Genomic DNA, 14,252 nt, shown 5'->3' with positions numbered 1-14,252 from the left:
AAATGAGTTCTGTTATACTCACAGACACCATTCAAACAGTTTTGGAAACTTTAGAGTGTTTTCTATCCATATATAATAAGTATATGCATATTCTAGTTACTGGGTAGGATTAGTAAGCAGATTAAATCGGGTACATTTTTTTTATCCAGACGTGCAAATGCTGCCCCCTAGACCCAACAGGTTAAACAGCTTGGAAAATTCCTGAAAATGATGTCATGGCGTTAAAAGCTTCTGATAGGTTAATTGACATCATTTGAGTCAATTAGAGGTGTACCTGTGGATGTATTTCAAGGCCTACCTTCAAACACAGGGCATCTTTACTTGACAGCATGGGAAAATCAAAAGAAATCAGTAGACCTCCACAAGTCTGGTTCATCCTTGGGAGCAATTTCCAAATGCCTGAAGGTACCACGTTCATCTGTACAAACAATAGTATTCAAGTGGGACCACGCAGCTGTCATACCGCTCAGGAAGGAGACGCGTTCTGTCTCCTAGAGATTAATGTACTTTGGTGCGAAAAGTGCAAATCAATCCCAGAACAACAGCAAAGGACCTTGTGAAGATGCTGGAGGAAACAGGTACAAAAGTATCTATATCCACAGTAAAACGAGTTCTATATTGATATAACCTGAAAGGCCGCTAAGCAAGGAAGAAGCCACTGCTCCAAAACTGCCATAAAAAAGCCAGACTACGGTTTGCAACTGCACATGGGGACAAAGATTGTACTTTTTGGAGAAATGTCCTCTGGTCTGATGAAACAAAAATATAACTGTTTGGCCATAATGACCATCGTTATGTTTGGAGGAAAAAGGGGGAAGCTTGCAGGCCGAAGAACACCATCCCAACCGTGGAGCACGGGGGTGGCAGCATCATGTTGTTGGGTGCTTTGCTGCAGGAGGGACTGGTGCACTTCACAAAATATATGGCATCATGAGGAGGAAAATTATGTGGATATATTGAAGCAACATCTCAAGACAGGTTCGCAAATGGGTCTTCCAAATGGACAATGACCCCAAGCATACTTCCAAAGTTGTGGCAAAATGGCTTAAGGACAACAAAGTCAAGGTATTGGAGGGGCCATCACAAAGCCCTGACCTCAATCCTATAGAAAATTTGTGGGCAGAACTGAAAAAACGTGTGCGAGCAAGGAGGCCTACAAACCTGACTCAGTTACACCAGCTCTGTCAGGAGGAATGGGCTAAAATTCACCCAACTTATTGTGGGAAGCTTGTGAAAGGCTACCCGAAACGTTTGACCCAAGTTAAACAATTTAAAGGCAATGCTACCAAATACTAATTGAGTGTCCCACTGGGAATGTGATGAAAGAAATAAAAGCTGAAATAAATAATTCTCTCTACTATTATTCTGACATTTCACATTCTTAAAATAAAGTGGTGATCCTAACTGACCTAAGACAGGGAATCTTTACTTGGATTAAATGTCAGGAATTGTGAAAAACTGAGTTTAAATGTATTTAGCTAAGGTGTATGTAAACTTCCGACTTCAACTGTACATGTACTCTAAACAGAGTAGATAGGGGCGGCAGGTAGCCTAATGGTTAGAGCATTGTGCCAGTAACCGAAAGGATGCTGGATCAAATCCCTGAGCTGACAAGGTAAGAATCTGTCATTTTACCCCTGAACATGGCAGTTAACCCACTGTTCCCCAGTAGGCCGTCATTGTAAATAAGAATTTGTTCTTAACTGACTTGCCGAGGTAAATTTAAGTCAAAAGTTTGGGCACACCTACTCATTCAAGGGTTTTTCTTTATTTGGACTATTTTCTACATTGTAGAATAATAGTCAAGACATCAAAACTAATAGTCAAGACATCAAAATAGTCCAAATAAAGAAAAACCCTTGAATGAGTAGGTGTGTCCAAAATTTTGACTGGTACTGTATATTTTTTATTTTATTTAGCCTTTATTTAACTAGGCAAGTCAGTTAAGAACAAATTCTTATTTTCAATGACGGCCTAGGAACAGTGGGTTAACTGCCTTGTTCAGGGGCAGAACGACAGATTTTTATCTTGTCAGCTCAGGGATTAAGTCCAACGCTCTAACCACTAGGCTACTTGCCGTATGCACATACACTGACATTGCTCGTCCTAATATTATATATAATATATATCCTAATATTAAATATTTCTAAATTCCATTCTTTCAGTTTTAGATTTGTGTGTATTGTTAGATATTACTGAACTGTTGGAGGTAGGAACACAAGCAATTCGCTACACCCGCAATAACATCTGCTAAATATGTGTATGCGACCAATAAAATGTGATTTGATTTTGATTTGTATGATGTGGAATAAAAGCAAAGTGGGGGCAGCTGGGAAGTTTGGGGAGTGGGTTAGCATGGGCCAGCCTCCAACCTAGCTGGGGTTGATTAGAATGTGAAAGGTGTCAGAGTCGGCGTGTCCGCAGGGGTGTGTGTGTGTGTGTGTGTGTGTGTGTGTGTGTGTGAACCCTCCTGCCTGTCATGCCCGGCTAACATGGCTCATGTGCTGACACACCATTAAGAAAGGATGAGGGATGGCTGCCCACAGCAACCTCTGGCTAGAGAGAGGGCAGTGGGCTGGAGGATAAGAAATGTGTGTTAGGGCAAGTGTGTCTTCAGATGTTACGTGTTACTTCTAACAAAAAACTGGTTTTCATATCTGTCTTTCTGTCTGTTTTACAGAATGTACCACAAGGTTGAGCCCTACTGAAAGTGGCCCAGGTCTATCTTCTACTGTCGACTCCACCCACCTGAAGGCCTCGATGATGTAGGAGGTGACGGCAGCCCCCCCCTCGTGGGCGTTGGGCTGCCAGGTGAGGGTGACACTGTTGCGGGTCACGTCGGTCACCACTGGCTTCTGGGGAGGTCCCGGTAGCTGGAAGGGTTCTGATGCCTGGGGCACAGATGAACCTCCACTCTCTGAAAATCACAATCAAATCAAACTTTATTTAAAATGCATTTAAAAAGAGACAACAGAGACAGAGGGTAGCTAGATGGTAGTGGATCTCCTATATTTAGTAGTAGTGCAACCATTCTCAATATAACTGTTGTTGGAAGACTAGCACTGGCCCTTTTGTGGGCTAAAGAGTTACGAATAAATAATTAATGCAATACGGTCAATTCCATTTCAATTCAGTCAATTACGAATTGAAAAGCGACATTATTGTCAATAAGGAGTTGAAATGGAACCGACACTCCTGCCCTGATCACAGTAACTGACTTTGACGAAATGGCTGAATAACAGTTTAGTTGTGAATTATCAGAGTTTCTGCTTGGTTGGTTTATGATGCATTAGTAAGCACTAAATACCATCTTATCAAGCTTCATCAAACATTAGCATTTCATAACAGCAATAAGACACTACTTATTCCAATTCATCATCCCTCTGCTTCGCCTTGGGCCAAACAACACCCCTTGGTGTGATTACATCCACAATATCACAAGACCTCTGCCTTATTTCTTGATTCAATGATCTTATATGGGCATGACTGTCACGGATCCCTCTGGAACACACCTGGCCCCTATTCCCACTGATTGTGTTTGTATATATGTGCCCTTTGGTTTCCATTACGGGGTCGATTATTGTTACAATGTCCGTTGGTGCGTGTGAGTACCTGTGCTGTGTGTTTTGGGCTTTCGTGCCCTTGTGGATTGCACAGATGATTACGGGTCTCGTCCCGTGTGTTAATCATTGTGTTATTTATTCAAGGTACTCCTCGTTTTTTTGTTTGGGTTTCTACCCTGTGTTTCTGTTACGTGTTTGTTTGGTCTTCATCCCCGTGCCTGTACACGGCACGCCGTAATTTGGGCTTAATTTTTTTAAACTATTACGCATTCCTGCGTCTGTCTCCCAAATCATTGTTACCAACGTGACAGAATAATTGACCATTAAGGGAGACAGCGGGAATGGCCCGTCAGTCAACGCTGCGACTGGTCCGTCCGGCGTTGCTGCTACTTCAGCAGCTACAACTGGCCCGTCCGCCGACGCTGCAACTAGTCCGTCCGACGCGACTGCTACTGGTCCGTCCGATGCCGCCGCAACTTTGGCAGCAGCAACTGGCCCGTCCGACGCAACTTCAGAAGCTGCATCGGGTCCTGATCGACCCGCACTGCATTCCTGTGATTGTCCTCGAGGCCGGAGGCCGGTGTCACGGATCCCTCCCTGTGCCTTTACACGGCACGCAGTAATTTGTCCCTAATAATAAAAACTATTACGCATTCCTGCGTCTGTCTCCCGATTCTTCATGCCAACGTGACAATGACATGGCAGAGAGGCAATATATTACTGTAGGGAGGAGTTTATTACAGTACATTTACTATTCACTGTGTCCGTGTCCGTGTGTGTGTGCGTGTGTGTGTGTGTGTGTGTGTGTGTGTGTGTGTGTGTGTGTGTGTGTGTGTGTGTGTGTGTGTGTGTGTGTGTGTGTGTGTGTGTGTGTGTGTGTGTGTGTGCGTGTACATGTGTGGGCATTTACCTTTCACAGTGAGTACACCGCTCCACATCGTTTCTCCGCTCGAGCTGGAAGCCACACAGGTGTAGGCCCCCGAGTCGGTTTCCTGGCAACAAGAGAGAGGGCCTAGTTAACATTGGTGTATATGCACAGAAGCACAATGCCTTTGCCTTTTCACATTCAGGTGTTCTGGAGCAAATCTTTCCAGATAAGTCAACATGAACATCTACCTAGAATCTATGGGCTATCTGTAGTCTCCAAAGACTGTTAACTATATATAATAATTCTGTATATCTCCCCAAAGATACCCATATGTTTTATTGCTCTGATCTGATAAGTACTATTCTCATAATGGTTAATGGGGAAGTATTCTATTTACAGTATGTTCTATTGGAACATAGTTGTTGGATATGAACATTTGCGCTCATATGGTCCCATGAACATTAATAAAGAGTAACATTACGCTTTGCTGTTAATGAAGTCTCATATGTAGCTGTAACACTGTTAGCTAGTCCCTTAATAGAGATACAACAGTTCCACAAAAAGGGTTTGGAGCATATGTGCTGTTATTTTAGTTTTTTTTACTATAGTATCTCTGGGCCTGTGCACATAAAGCCTCTCGGGTTAGAGGTTCTGATCTAGGATCAGGTCCCCCCTGTCTATGTAATTGTATTCATTAAGATCTAAAAGGCAAAACTGATAATAGATCAGCACTCCTACTCTGAAAGACTTTATAAATATGGGCCTTGATCCTTTGGTACCAATGTGAGAGTTTTAAGGGGCAATTTGCTATTGCTACATCAATTTTTGGACTTATAAATGTATTATATTTACCCATTGATTTTTAAAGAACACTAACTTATAAATGCCTCATGAGCTTAGTTCAACTGTTGTACCCCAACGTTTAAAGGAGGATAAAGGACCGTTCACATTATGTAGACAATGGTATTGTGCTGGGCATACTGAACATGACGTTGAAAAGAGGTGGAATATGTAACCAGAGGTGGTCTGCAAACTTCTGCGGCTCATACAGCACTTCATACTTCTGTGGCTCTGACTGTGCTGACTGAGCACTCAACAGTAAGCAGCAATCTGGGCTGATGATGCATAGCCATGCTACTAGCAAGGGAAACTTTGTGTGTGCATGTGTGTGTGTGAGTGTGTGTGTGAGAGAGACTAAGTGTGGGTCATTAAAAATTCATTGGGAAGCTCAGAGCTAGACGGGGGCTAGAAATTGCTTACAGCAGTGGAAGATGTAGAGACTTTAATTTGCAGACAAGGATCTAATGATGGTGACAGCTCACGGCCACCCGCTTGCAGGTTAGTGGGCTACACAATCACACACACACAGATTTCAAACTAACAACTAGGTTTTCAGACCTTTTGGTTAATTTAAGACCACTCTTATTCAAAACGAAGCTAATTAATTATACAAAGCACACTACAAACACACAGAGCGAGACAACACAATGAAATCAAAATAATGCAATGTGGTTGGTGCTTGGATGCCATCCACTACTTCTCTCTGTGTTTGTGTGTGTGTGTGTGTGTGTGTGGGCTGGCTGGCCAGTTGCAGTAGCGTTGGCATTACACAAGTCTAAGTGCCCTGTCTAAAAGCCCCAAGAGAGACAGGAGAGGTGACTCCAAGTCCAACAGTACATCACTCTTCCTTCTCTCTTCCTATAGGCCGGCTGACCCTGAACGGACCTGTATGGCAGCCAAGGATGTGGCTGTCTGTGGCGGCAGGTCCATGTTGGTGACTGGTGATTGGAGGAGAGGAGTGGGAAGGGGTAAACGGTCGGGCATCGAACTATTAATCATGGTTGGCAGCTTTGGGGGCTGCGCTAAACAGATTGTTAAAAATGTATGAAGGAAGCAATATTTTCTCCACATCCTCTCTGTTCTGATATCATCTCCAGTGCACTCTTTCTCTATATTGTAGCATCTTCCTTGGCTTGTTCTGTTTCTCTCTCTCTCTCATCTCAATATCCTGTCTTTCTTTCTCCTCTATTTTCTTTCCACCCCCCTCGTTCTTGCTCTGGTCCCGGAGTAATGGGCATCTCTTCAGTCACAGAGAGGAACAAACGGACCATCTGTCGGGTCCCCTGCCCTCTCTTCTCCACCCCACCCTCCTCTCTCACCTCTCCTCCCTCCACCAGAAGTCAACTTCCTGTGCCCCTCTCTGCTTTAGTTAAAAGATGAGCGCCCTGATAAAAGGGAAGGAGAGCAATTAAAAACAAACAGGGACAGTGTCCAGTCCATCTAGTCGAGGCGAGTCGAGATGTGAGAAATTCTCTAACAGAGTCAGTAGAGGAAGTACCAAAGAGTGTTTTCCACATCTTGAGTGCATGAAAAATGTGTTGGTACATTGAGATGCTTGACTTAATCTTTTTTCTCTCTCGGTCTCTGCCTCTCTGCCTCTCTCAAAACCCCTACAAGGATTTAATTAAAGTCATGGCGATCGTTAATCACTCTGGGCCCAACAATCAATTAATTAACAAGTCAGCTGGCCCGAAGCTCGCCACACACTCCGGTGACCTGCAGGTGCAGCCCGCAACCCCAGAGGGCTCTTGGTAGAATGTATATCATTATCCGTGCGTATACCACCACTAACGATTGCACTCGTTCATTACCTTGGCGAGTATGCATCACCGCTAATCTTTATGACGCCACAGAAACTCGATCACCAATCACTAAATCACTGAGTCACCCATAAACCATAAAAAAGCCACTCTGCCAGTATGATATTCCAATATTAATATCTGCCTCTCAATTAGATTGCATTAGATTGCTGAGTTGTGTTTTAGGGTGGACGGCTAGTATGACCTGTATGACGCTCAATGAGTAAATATCAATATATCAAACGGACAGGTTGCTTTGCCGTGGCATCTCAAAACTGCTATGCCTATTGCTGTGACTGGCAGTGAGTCATAATAATACAATGAATTAAATTAAGCTAAATACCATTAAGGCTGAGAAGTTGATTGGATTGCATTGGAAACAGCACTCAGTTGTGACTGCATGCGGTTGCTTAGTATCACCTAGGAGAATTAGCTCAGACGATTGGCCATTATGAGACTTGGAGCGCATTGAGAGGAAATGTGAAGCGTTTAATTTCATATACTAATATCCAGGGATTGATGGCATTTACGAAGGAGGAGGGAAAGAGAATCAATGGGAACATTCTTGCAATGTTCTTGAACATTATTGGGAACATTCTTTCTATGTTCTTAAGAGTTATTGGGAACGTTCTATGTAAGTTATTTTCAGGTACCTGCAAGTTTGTGATCTGGAACATTCCGTTCTCCATCAGGCTGACACGCTCGTCTCCCAGGATCCTCTGGCCGTCCTTCTCCCATTGAATGCTGGGCAGAGGGTTACCCATCACGTGGCACTGTAAATGGGCCGTGGAGCCCGGCGCCAGCGTTTGATTGGCCGGTCCTTGGCGGATGATGGGTGGGACTCGGTCGGAGGATGCTGCGTGGGGGAGGGAAGGAGAGAGAGATACATTAAGAGAGAGTATAGTTGAGTGTATTCTCTTGGAGGACCATCCTCCACCAACCAGCTACAGAATACAAACACATTGCTAAATATTCATGAGATAGCTGTCTTAGAGATAATAAAACAACTAATATACATAAATGAATCGTAATAAACAGTTACGGCATGTTACGTTAGTGTATCCTAAACATTTGCAGCATGGAGAGACCTTGAAGTCGTCAGCCACTCAGCCTTGTTAAAATACTACAATCCAGGGGCCTCCCGAGTGGCGCAGTGGTCTAAGGCACTGCATCACAATGCTTGATGCGTCACTACAAACCCAGGTTCAATCCCAGGCTGTGTCACAGCTTGCCGTGCCCATGAGACGGCGCACAATTGTCAGGGTTAGGGGAGGGTTTGGCTGGCCGGGATTTCCTTGTCCTGTTGCACTCTAGCGACTCCTTGTGGTGGGCCGGGTGCCTGTAAGGTGACTTCGGTTATCAGCTGGTCTGTGATTTTTTTTTAAACGTAAAAAAAAAATGGAATATCCAAAACATACAATATACTTGCAGTGAAGCCGCTCAACAACTACACCACACCAGTCATCCAACAGACTCCCATTCAGACCGGCACACAGAAGCATCCAGGGGCAATGCCCTGCTCAAGGGCACGTCGACAGTTCTCCCACAAGGCCAAAAACAACGGGGACGCGAACACTCCAAGATTCCCCCACAGTTCTTCATAGCTGTCCCTCAACCATCCGAGACCCCTCCCACAGTCATCTCTCCCAATATTTTTTTTTCATTCCATTCCCCACCCCCATGAACCCCCCAATGCGCCAACAACTAAGAAAATGAACTCATGCGAAAAAGAAAAAGACAAAATAAAACAGAAAACAAGAATGCAAAAAAAACAAAGGACATCAAGGACAACTAAAATCATAACAGCAAGGCCAACTGTATATGTTTGAGTGCATGTCTGGCACTATTTACATGTGTGTATTTGAATGAGAGTATGTGTATATGCATGTGTACAAACACCTGCACGGCATCAGCCTCAGGCAAACCGGCATTAGCTGTAAAAACACTGCCCCTCAGTGTCATTCAAACTTACTTTTTATTATGTTTTTTTAAAACTTTTTTATACTTTATCTTTGACCATCATTCTATCAGACAGACATGTTTCCTCCGACACATTGGTGCGGCTGGCTTTTGGGTTAAGCGAGCAGTGCGGCTTGGCAGGGTCGTAGAAAGCCCTTGCTGATACTAGCTAGATAGCCACACCCTTGCAGTCAGAGTGCAGTATAACTGCACTACACTGTAGTATAACTGTAGTTAGAATGCAGTATAACTGCAGTAGGCTCCAAATACTGTGTCCAAAACAACAGTTTTTTTTACTACAATAATTTTGCAGTTGAACTGCAGTTACAGTGCAGTATAACTGCAGGACCCCCTAACGGTGAATGATGAACTGAAAACTTGAAAGAGTCATGGTTCTATGTGCCTCTCGTTCACATGTCGTTCACCATAGGCGGCTTATTGGAGCTGTCATTTTGACTGAGACTTCTAAACGTGTGATTTAAACAATGTACATTTGATAATTGCTAGGCAAACAAATATGAGGTCTAATTGTGGCTGCAACCGGACTAGATTGTGAACGACTCTTGGCGGAATGCATTGCTTGACTGCTGTGAGGCTGATAAGTAGCCTGACGACTCACACTAGCTAACGTTAATAACTAACCCTGCTTTTATAGCTAAGATGCCGAAAAGCTGTTGGGTTCCGTTTTGTTTGAACAATAGTAGGAGAAAACCACCACATCAAGTTTCCTCAACTGGCCAAGGACCAGCTTAGACGAACCTCATAGTTTCAGGCTATACGCCGCGACGATGATGTAAATCTGTGGGTTCCGGTTATCATACATTTGTGTGTTCAAAGCACTTCATTCACAGTAAGTCGATGTTTGGCTGAGATAATGAGTGGGCTGGACATGCAGAGAGATGAGTTCGATTGGTCTGCCATGTAGCACGCTTCAATATTTTTGAACTGGTCAGTATGTGTAGGCAATCCTGTTTAACCCGGCTAATTCTTGTATATAAATATATATATAGATATATATATATATATATATATATATATATATATATATATATCGTGTAGTAGAACTGCATAAGTGTTGTTGCTTTGCTCTCCACTTTCTGGAGGACCGAATTTTGAAATCAGTGGAATAGGAGTATGATAGTTAAGGAGATGGAGAAAACCCCTGTCTCCATATTACATCTTCAAACTAAGGGCAACCATGGCATCCGTGACAGAGGGAGAAGCGGCCATCCATGTATATGGGTAAGATAGTCTGGCTAGCTACATTTTCAGATATTACACGTTTCTAATTTTGTCAGAAAGTTGTTTTCATTTCAAGTTAGTGTACTGTTAGCTCCCTAGCTAATGTTACTTGGCTGGCTTGCTAGCTAACATGACGTGTATGAATAACCGACAAATTTAAGAACGCTCAACACCCGTTGAATATGGCTGGTGTCAGTAAACGTTGGCAAAAAAAGCGTCATTAAATTGTTGCCAACAGCACAGTTGCAATCACCAACGCTCTGGATAACATAAAAACAGCCTAACCAGCTCTGCTCGGGCGAGTAAAATGGTCAGAGTGAGCTGTTTTCTCATTTGTGTCTGGAAATAGCTAGGAAGCTAGCCAACGTTAGCTTGGATGCTTGACTGCTGTTGTTAGGTCAGCTAGCTAACGTTACGTGTATGATCTGTGTAGTAATATAATTCGTATCTCAGAGCCATTTACTTTGCTAGTTATAGCCTAATGTTAGCTAACTGACATTGAGACTGGTTGGTTAGCTACCTGCAGATTCATGCAGAGTAGTAATGTCATGAGTTGGGATTATGGTTCATTGTTTAGCTAGCTAGCTACATGTCTTAGCGAAAGACTCCACTATGCAAGTAACCATTTCAATGGAATGTTAATGATGTCATTGTGACAACTGTTGATAGATATAGCTGGTAAATTTGCTCTGGCTATTTACTCCGATTTCAGAGCACTCTCGTCTGAGTGTGCCAGAGCACAGAATAACTGACGAATTTACGAACGCTCAATATGGCCGGTGTCAGTAAACGTTGGCAAAAAAGCTTAAATTGTTGCCAGCAGTCACCAGTGCTCTGGATAACATAAAAACAGCCTAATCAGCTCTATTAGGGTGAGTAAAATGGTCAGAGTGAGCTGTTCTCTCATTTGTGTGGCTCAGTTGGTAGAGCATAGTGTTTGCAATGCCAGAGTTCTGGGTTCGATTCCCACGGGGGACCAGTCCGAACATTTTTTTTAATGAAACGTATGCATTCACTTATTGTAAGTCGCTCTGGATAAGAGTGTCTGCTAAATGACTAAAATGTAAAATTTCCAAAAATGTGTCTGGAAGTAGCTAGCAAGCTAGCCAACGTTAGCCAGTTAGCCTGGGTGCTTGACTGCTGTTGTTAGGACAGAACGCTCGGATTAAAGAGATGGTTGGGGTTAAAGTTTAAGAGGGTGTGAATGGGTGTAGACAAAGAGGAGCTCTCCAATAGGTGTACCAAAATATTCAAAGGCCATTTTCTCAAAAGTTAGGTTTTCAAAGCAGAATTACTTTCCCATTGTTCCTCAACTGTAGTGTGTGATATACCATTTTCTAGCTCTGAGTCTCTACATTTATCCAATGTAAAAAACACAATTTCAAATGTTGCTACATAAGACCGAATCGAGCTAGTCGGTTACATTTACAAAAAAATCTTCATATTGCTTTTTCCCATTAGACAGCAATGTTATGGCTTAACATGCCAAAGTATCGCTCAATAATTTAATATTTATTTGAGTAGACCTGGAAAACTCTTTTTGTGTCGAGTGGCGTGAGGGAGGCGGAGGACCATGAATATGTCATTGACGAATCAATTATTTTGGCATTTACCATTCCCTCTCCAATGTATCTAACAGTTCTAGTGGTAAAACCAAGGACATTGGACTGCTGGGATTGTTTACAGTACATGCTGAAATTGGGTTTGAGATATTGGACTCCATTCCAAGAGGCCAAGGGGATACTTTTATGAAAAAACATATTGGAAAGGAAACATAATAATTCACAACATACCACTAGGATTGTGGACACAATTCCTGCATTTGCCACATCACATACCATTTATTTTATTTGTTTATTTAACCTTTATTTAACTAGGCAAGTCAGTTAAGAACAAATTCTTATTTACAATGACGGCCTACCAAAAGGCTAAAGGCCTCCTGCGGGGACGGGGGATAAAAAAAATATAAAAATATAGGACAAAACACACATCACGACAAGAGAGACAACACAACACCACATAAAGAGAGACCTAAGACAACATAGCAAGGCAGCAACACATGACAACACAGCATGGTAGTGACAACAACATGGTAGAAACACAACATGGTAGCAGCACAAAACATGGTACAAACATTATTGGGTACAGACACCAGCACAAAGGTCAAGAAGGTACAGACAACAATACATCCCGCAAAGCAGCCACAACTGTCAGTAAGAGTGTCCATGATTGAGTCTTTGAATGAAGAGATTGAGATAAAACTGTCCAGTTTGAGTGTTTGTTGCAGCTCGTTCCAGTCGCTAGCTGCAGCGAACTGGAAAGAGGAGCAACCCTGGGATGTATGTGCTTTGGGGACCTTTAACAGAATGTGACTGGCAGAACAAGTGTTGTATGTGGAGGATAAGGGCTGCAGTAGATATCTCAGATAGGGGGGAGGGGGGGCCTAGGAGGGTTTTATAAATAAGCATCAATCAGTGGGTCTTGCGACGGGTATACAGAGATAACCAGTTTACAGAGGAGTATAGAGTGCAGTGATGTGTGCTATAAGGAGCATTGGTACTATGTGGCTTTGTTTTGTGTGCTAAATAGCCATATGGCGTAAGTGGATACATGTCAATCTACCTTCATAGAGGCTGTAATATGGGAAGGAGGTGCGGAGTGTTTGTGTGCTTGAGTGTTTATGTGTGTGGGCCTGTGCCTGAATAGTGAACAGTGTCCACAGATGAACAGTATAATTATCGTTTTAATTGCATTGGCACTCTGCATTGACTCTTATTGAGCAATATAGAACGCAAGTAGTACAGTATGCAATTTACATCAATAGTGTACGCCTTGCCCCTTGGCACTAAATCCCATCCCTCCATAGACTGTCCATCCTGTAGTGAAGCACAGGCCCTGGCTATAGGCTCACTAAACCACCATTGCCCTGCAAACAGAGGCAAGCCAATGGACATATATGTGTCTGTCTATGCCAACTCTGTACGTCTGTGTGTACACCATCATGTAAACATTACTGTGTGTGTGCTGACATCTTACAGAACAACATACAGTTTCAACGTCACTTAAGTACCACTGTACCTCATTTTCAGTGTGTAGTCTATTGACATGAAGTCTGCTCAATGACATTTAGTCGTATTTCAAGTTTTTTAAATTGTGTGTTTTGCGTGATTGTACCCCAGCCAATGTTGCCAAAACAAATTATTAACACAAAATGTACCTAAAAACGTATATCAAAACTACAGTCTTATTGTATCATCATGAGACAAATATCTTTCTATGGGACCCAGAAATGCATTTTTTGCTGAAGACATAGCTAGTGATATTGTTGGTTTATGAACTTAAACACTATGGCTGAACTATGACAAAGGGAAAATGTGAAACAAATATTTACCCTTGAGCTGTAAGCATAATGTACACTTAGGTTGTTGTCTGTATGCTAAGCTACAATATTCTAGCTAAGGTACAGTGCTTTGAGACAGACATGGAGCACAAATGCAGTTTATCCCCTTCCTTATTTGGCACGGCGGGACGAGGGGAGCATGTGTTCCCGGCGAGGTTAATTTGCATAGCGCCATTCTGACTTGTCCTTTTTGATTACGTCTTGCGTTACCTCCTGCTGTTTGTTCATTTGGGGGACTGAGGGGGGGCGACAATCTTTTATGTTTGATGGCTTTGAAGAATCTTTAATTGATTTGGGTTTAAACAATTGTGAAGGAAGTGATGGAGGGTGAGGGGGAGGCGGGGGGTGGGGGGTGTGGGGGGGGTTACTGGTGGTCCAGTCCATGAAATATGTCAGCATAAAAAATGATTATTAGGTTGTCGGACTAAATCCCAAATGGCACTCTTTTCCCTTTATAGTGCACTACATTTGACCTAGGGCTCTGCTCAAATGTAGTGCACTATAAACAAATACAGTGCCATTTAGGATGCATCCAACGTGTTCGATGGTAATGGGATATGAATGTGGGTTTGTACGAGGAA

The 14,252-nt window shown here is 42.9% G+C and overlaps 1 protein-coding gene across 3 annotated transcripts in view; it reads right to left on the bottom strand.

Moving 5' to 3' along the window:
* Nucleotides 1-14,252, bottom strand: part of LOC106603666 (roundabout homolog 3) — a 269,644-nt gene that overhangs the window by 25,798 nt on the left and 229,594 nt on the right. For all 3 annotated transcript variants that reach the window (XM_082974681.1, XM_014197617.3, XM_082974682.1), the window contains exons 9-11: nt 7,724-7,926; nt 4,474-4,555; nt 2,749-2,917 (exon numbers count right to left, since the gene is read on the bottom strand). In XM_082974681.1, coding sequence (XP_082830807.1) covers nt 2,749-2,917; nt 4,474-4,555; nt 7,724-7,926 — 454 coding nt within the window. The remainder of the gene's footprint in view (nt 1-2,748; nt 2,918-4,473; nt 4,556-7,723; nt 7,927-14,252) is intronic.

This window comes from Salmo salar, chromosome 04 (assembly GCF_965601325.2).
Source record: "Salmo salar chromosome 04, fSalSal1, whole genome shotgun sequence".
Lineage (NCBI taxonomy): Eukaryota > Metazoa > Chordata > Actinopteri > Salmoniformes > Salmonidae > Salmo > Salmo salar.
Note: the sequence above shows the minus strand (reverse complement) of the source record. Positions and strands in the feature narration are given on the sequence as shown.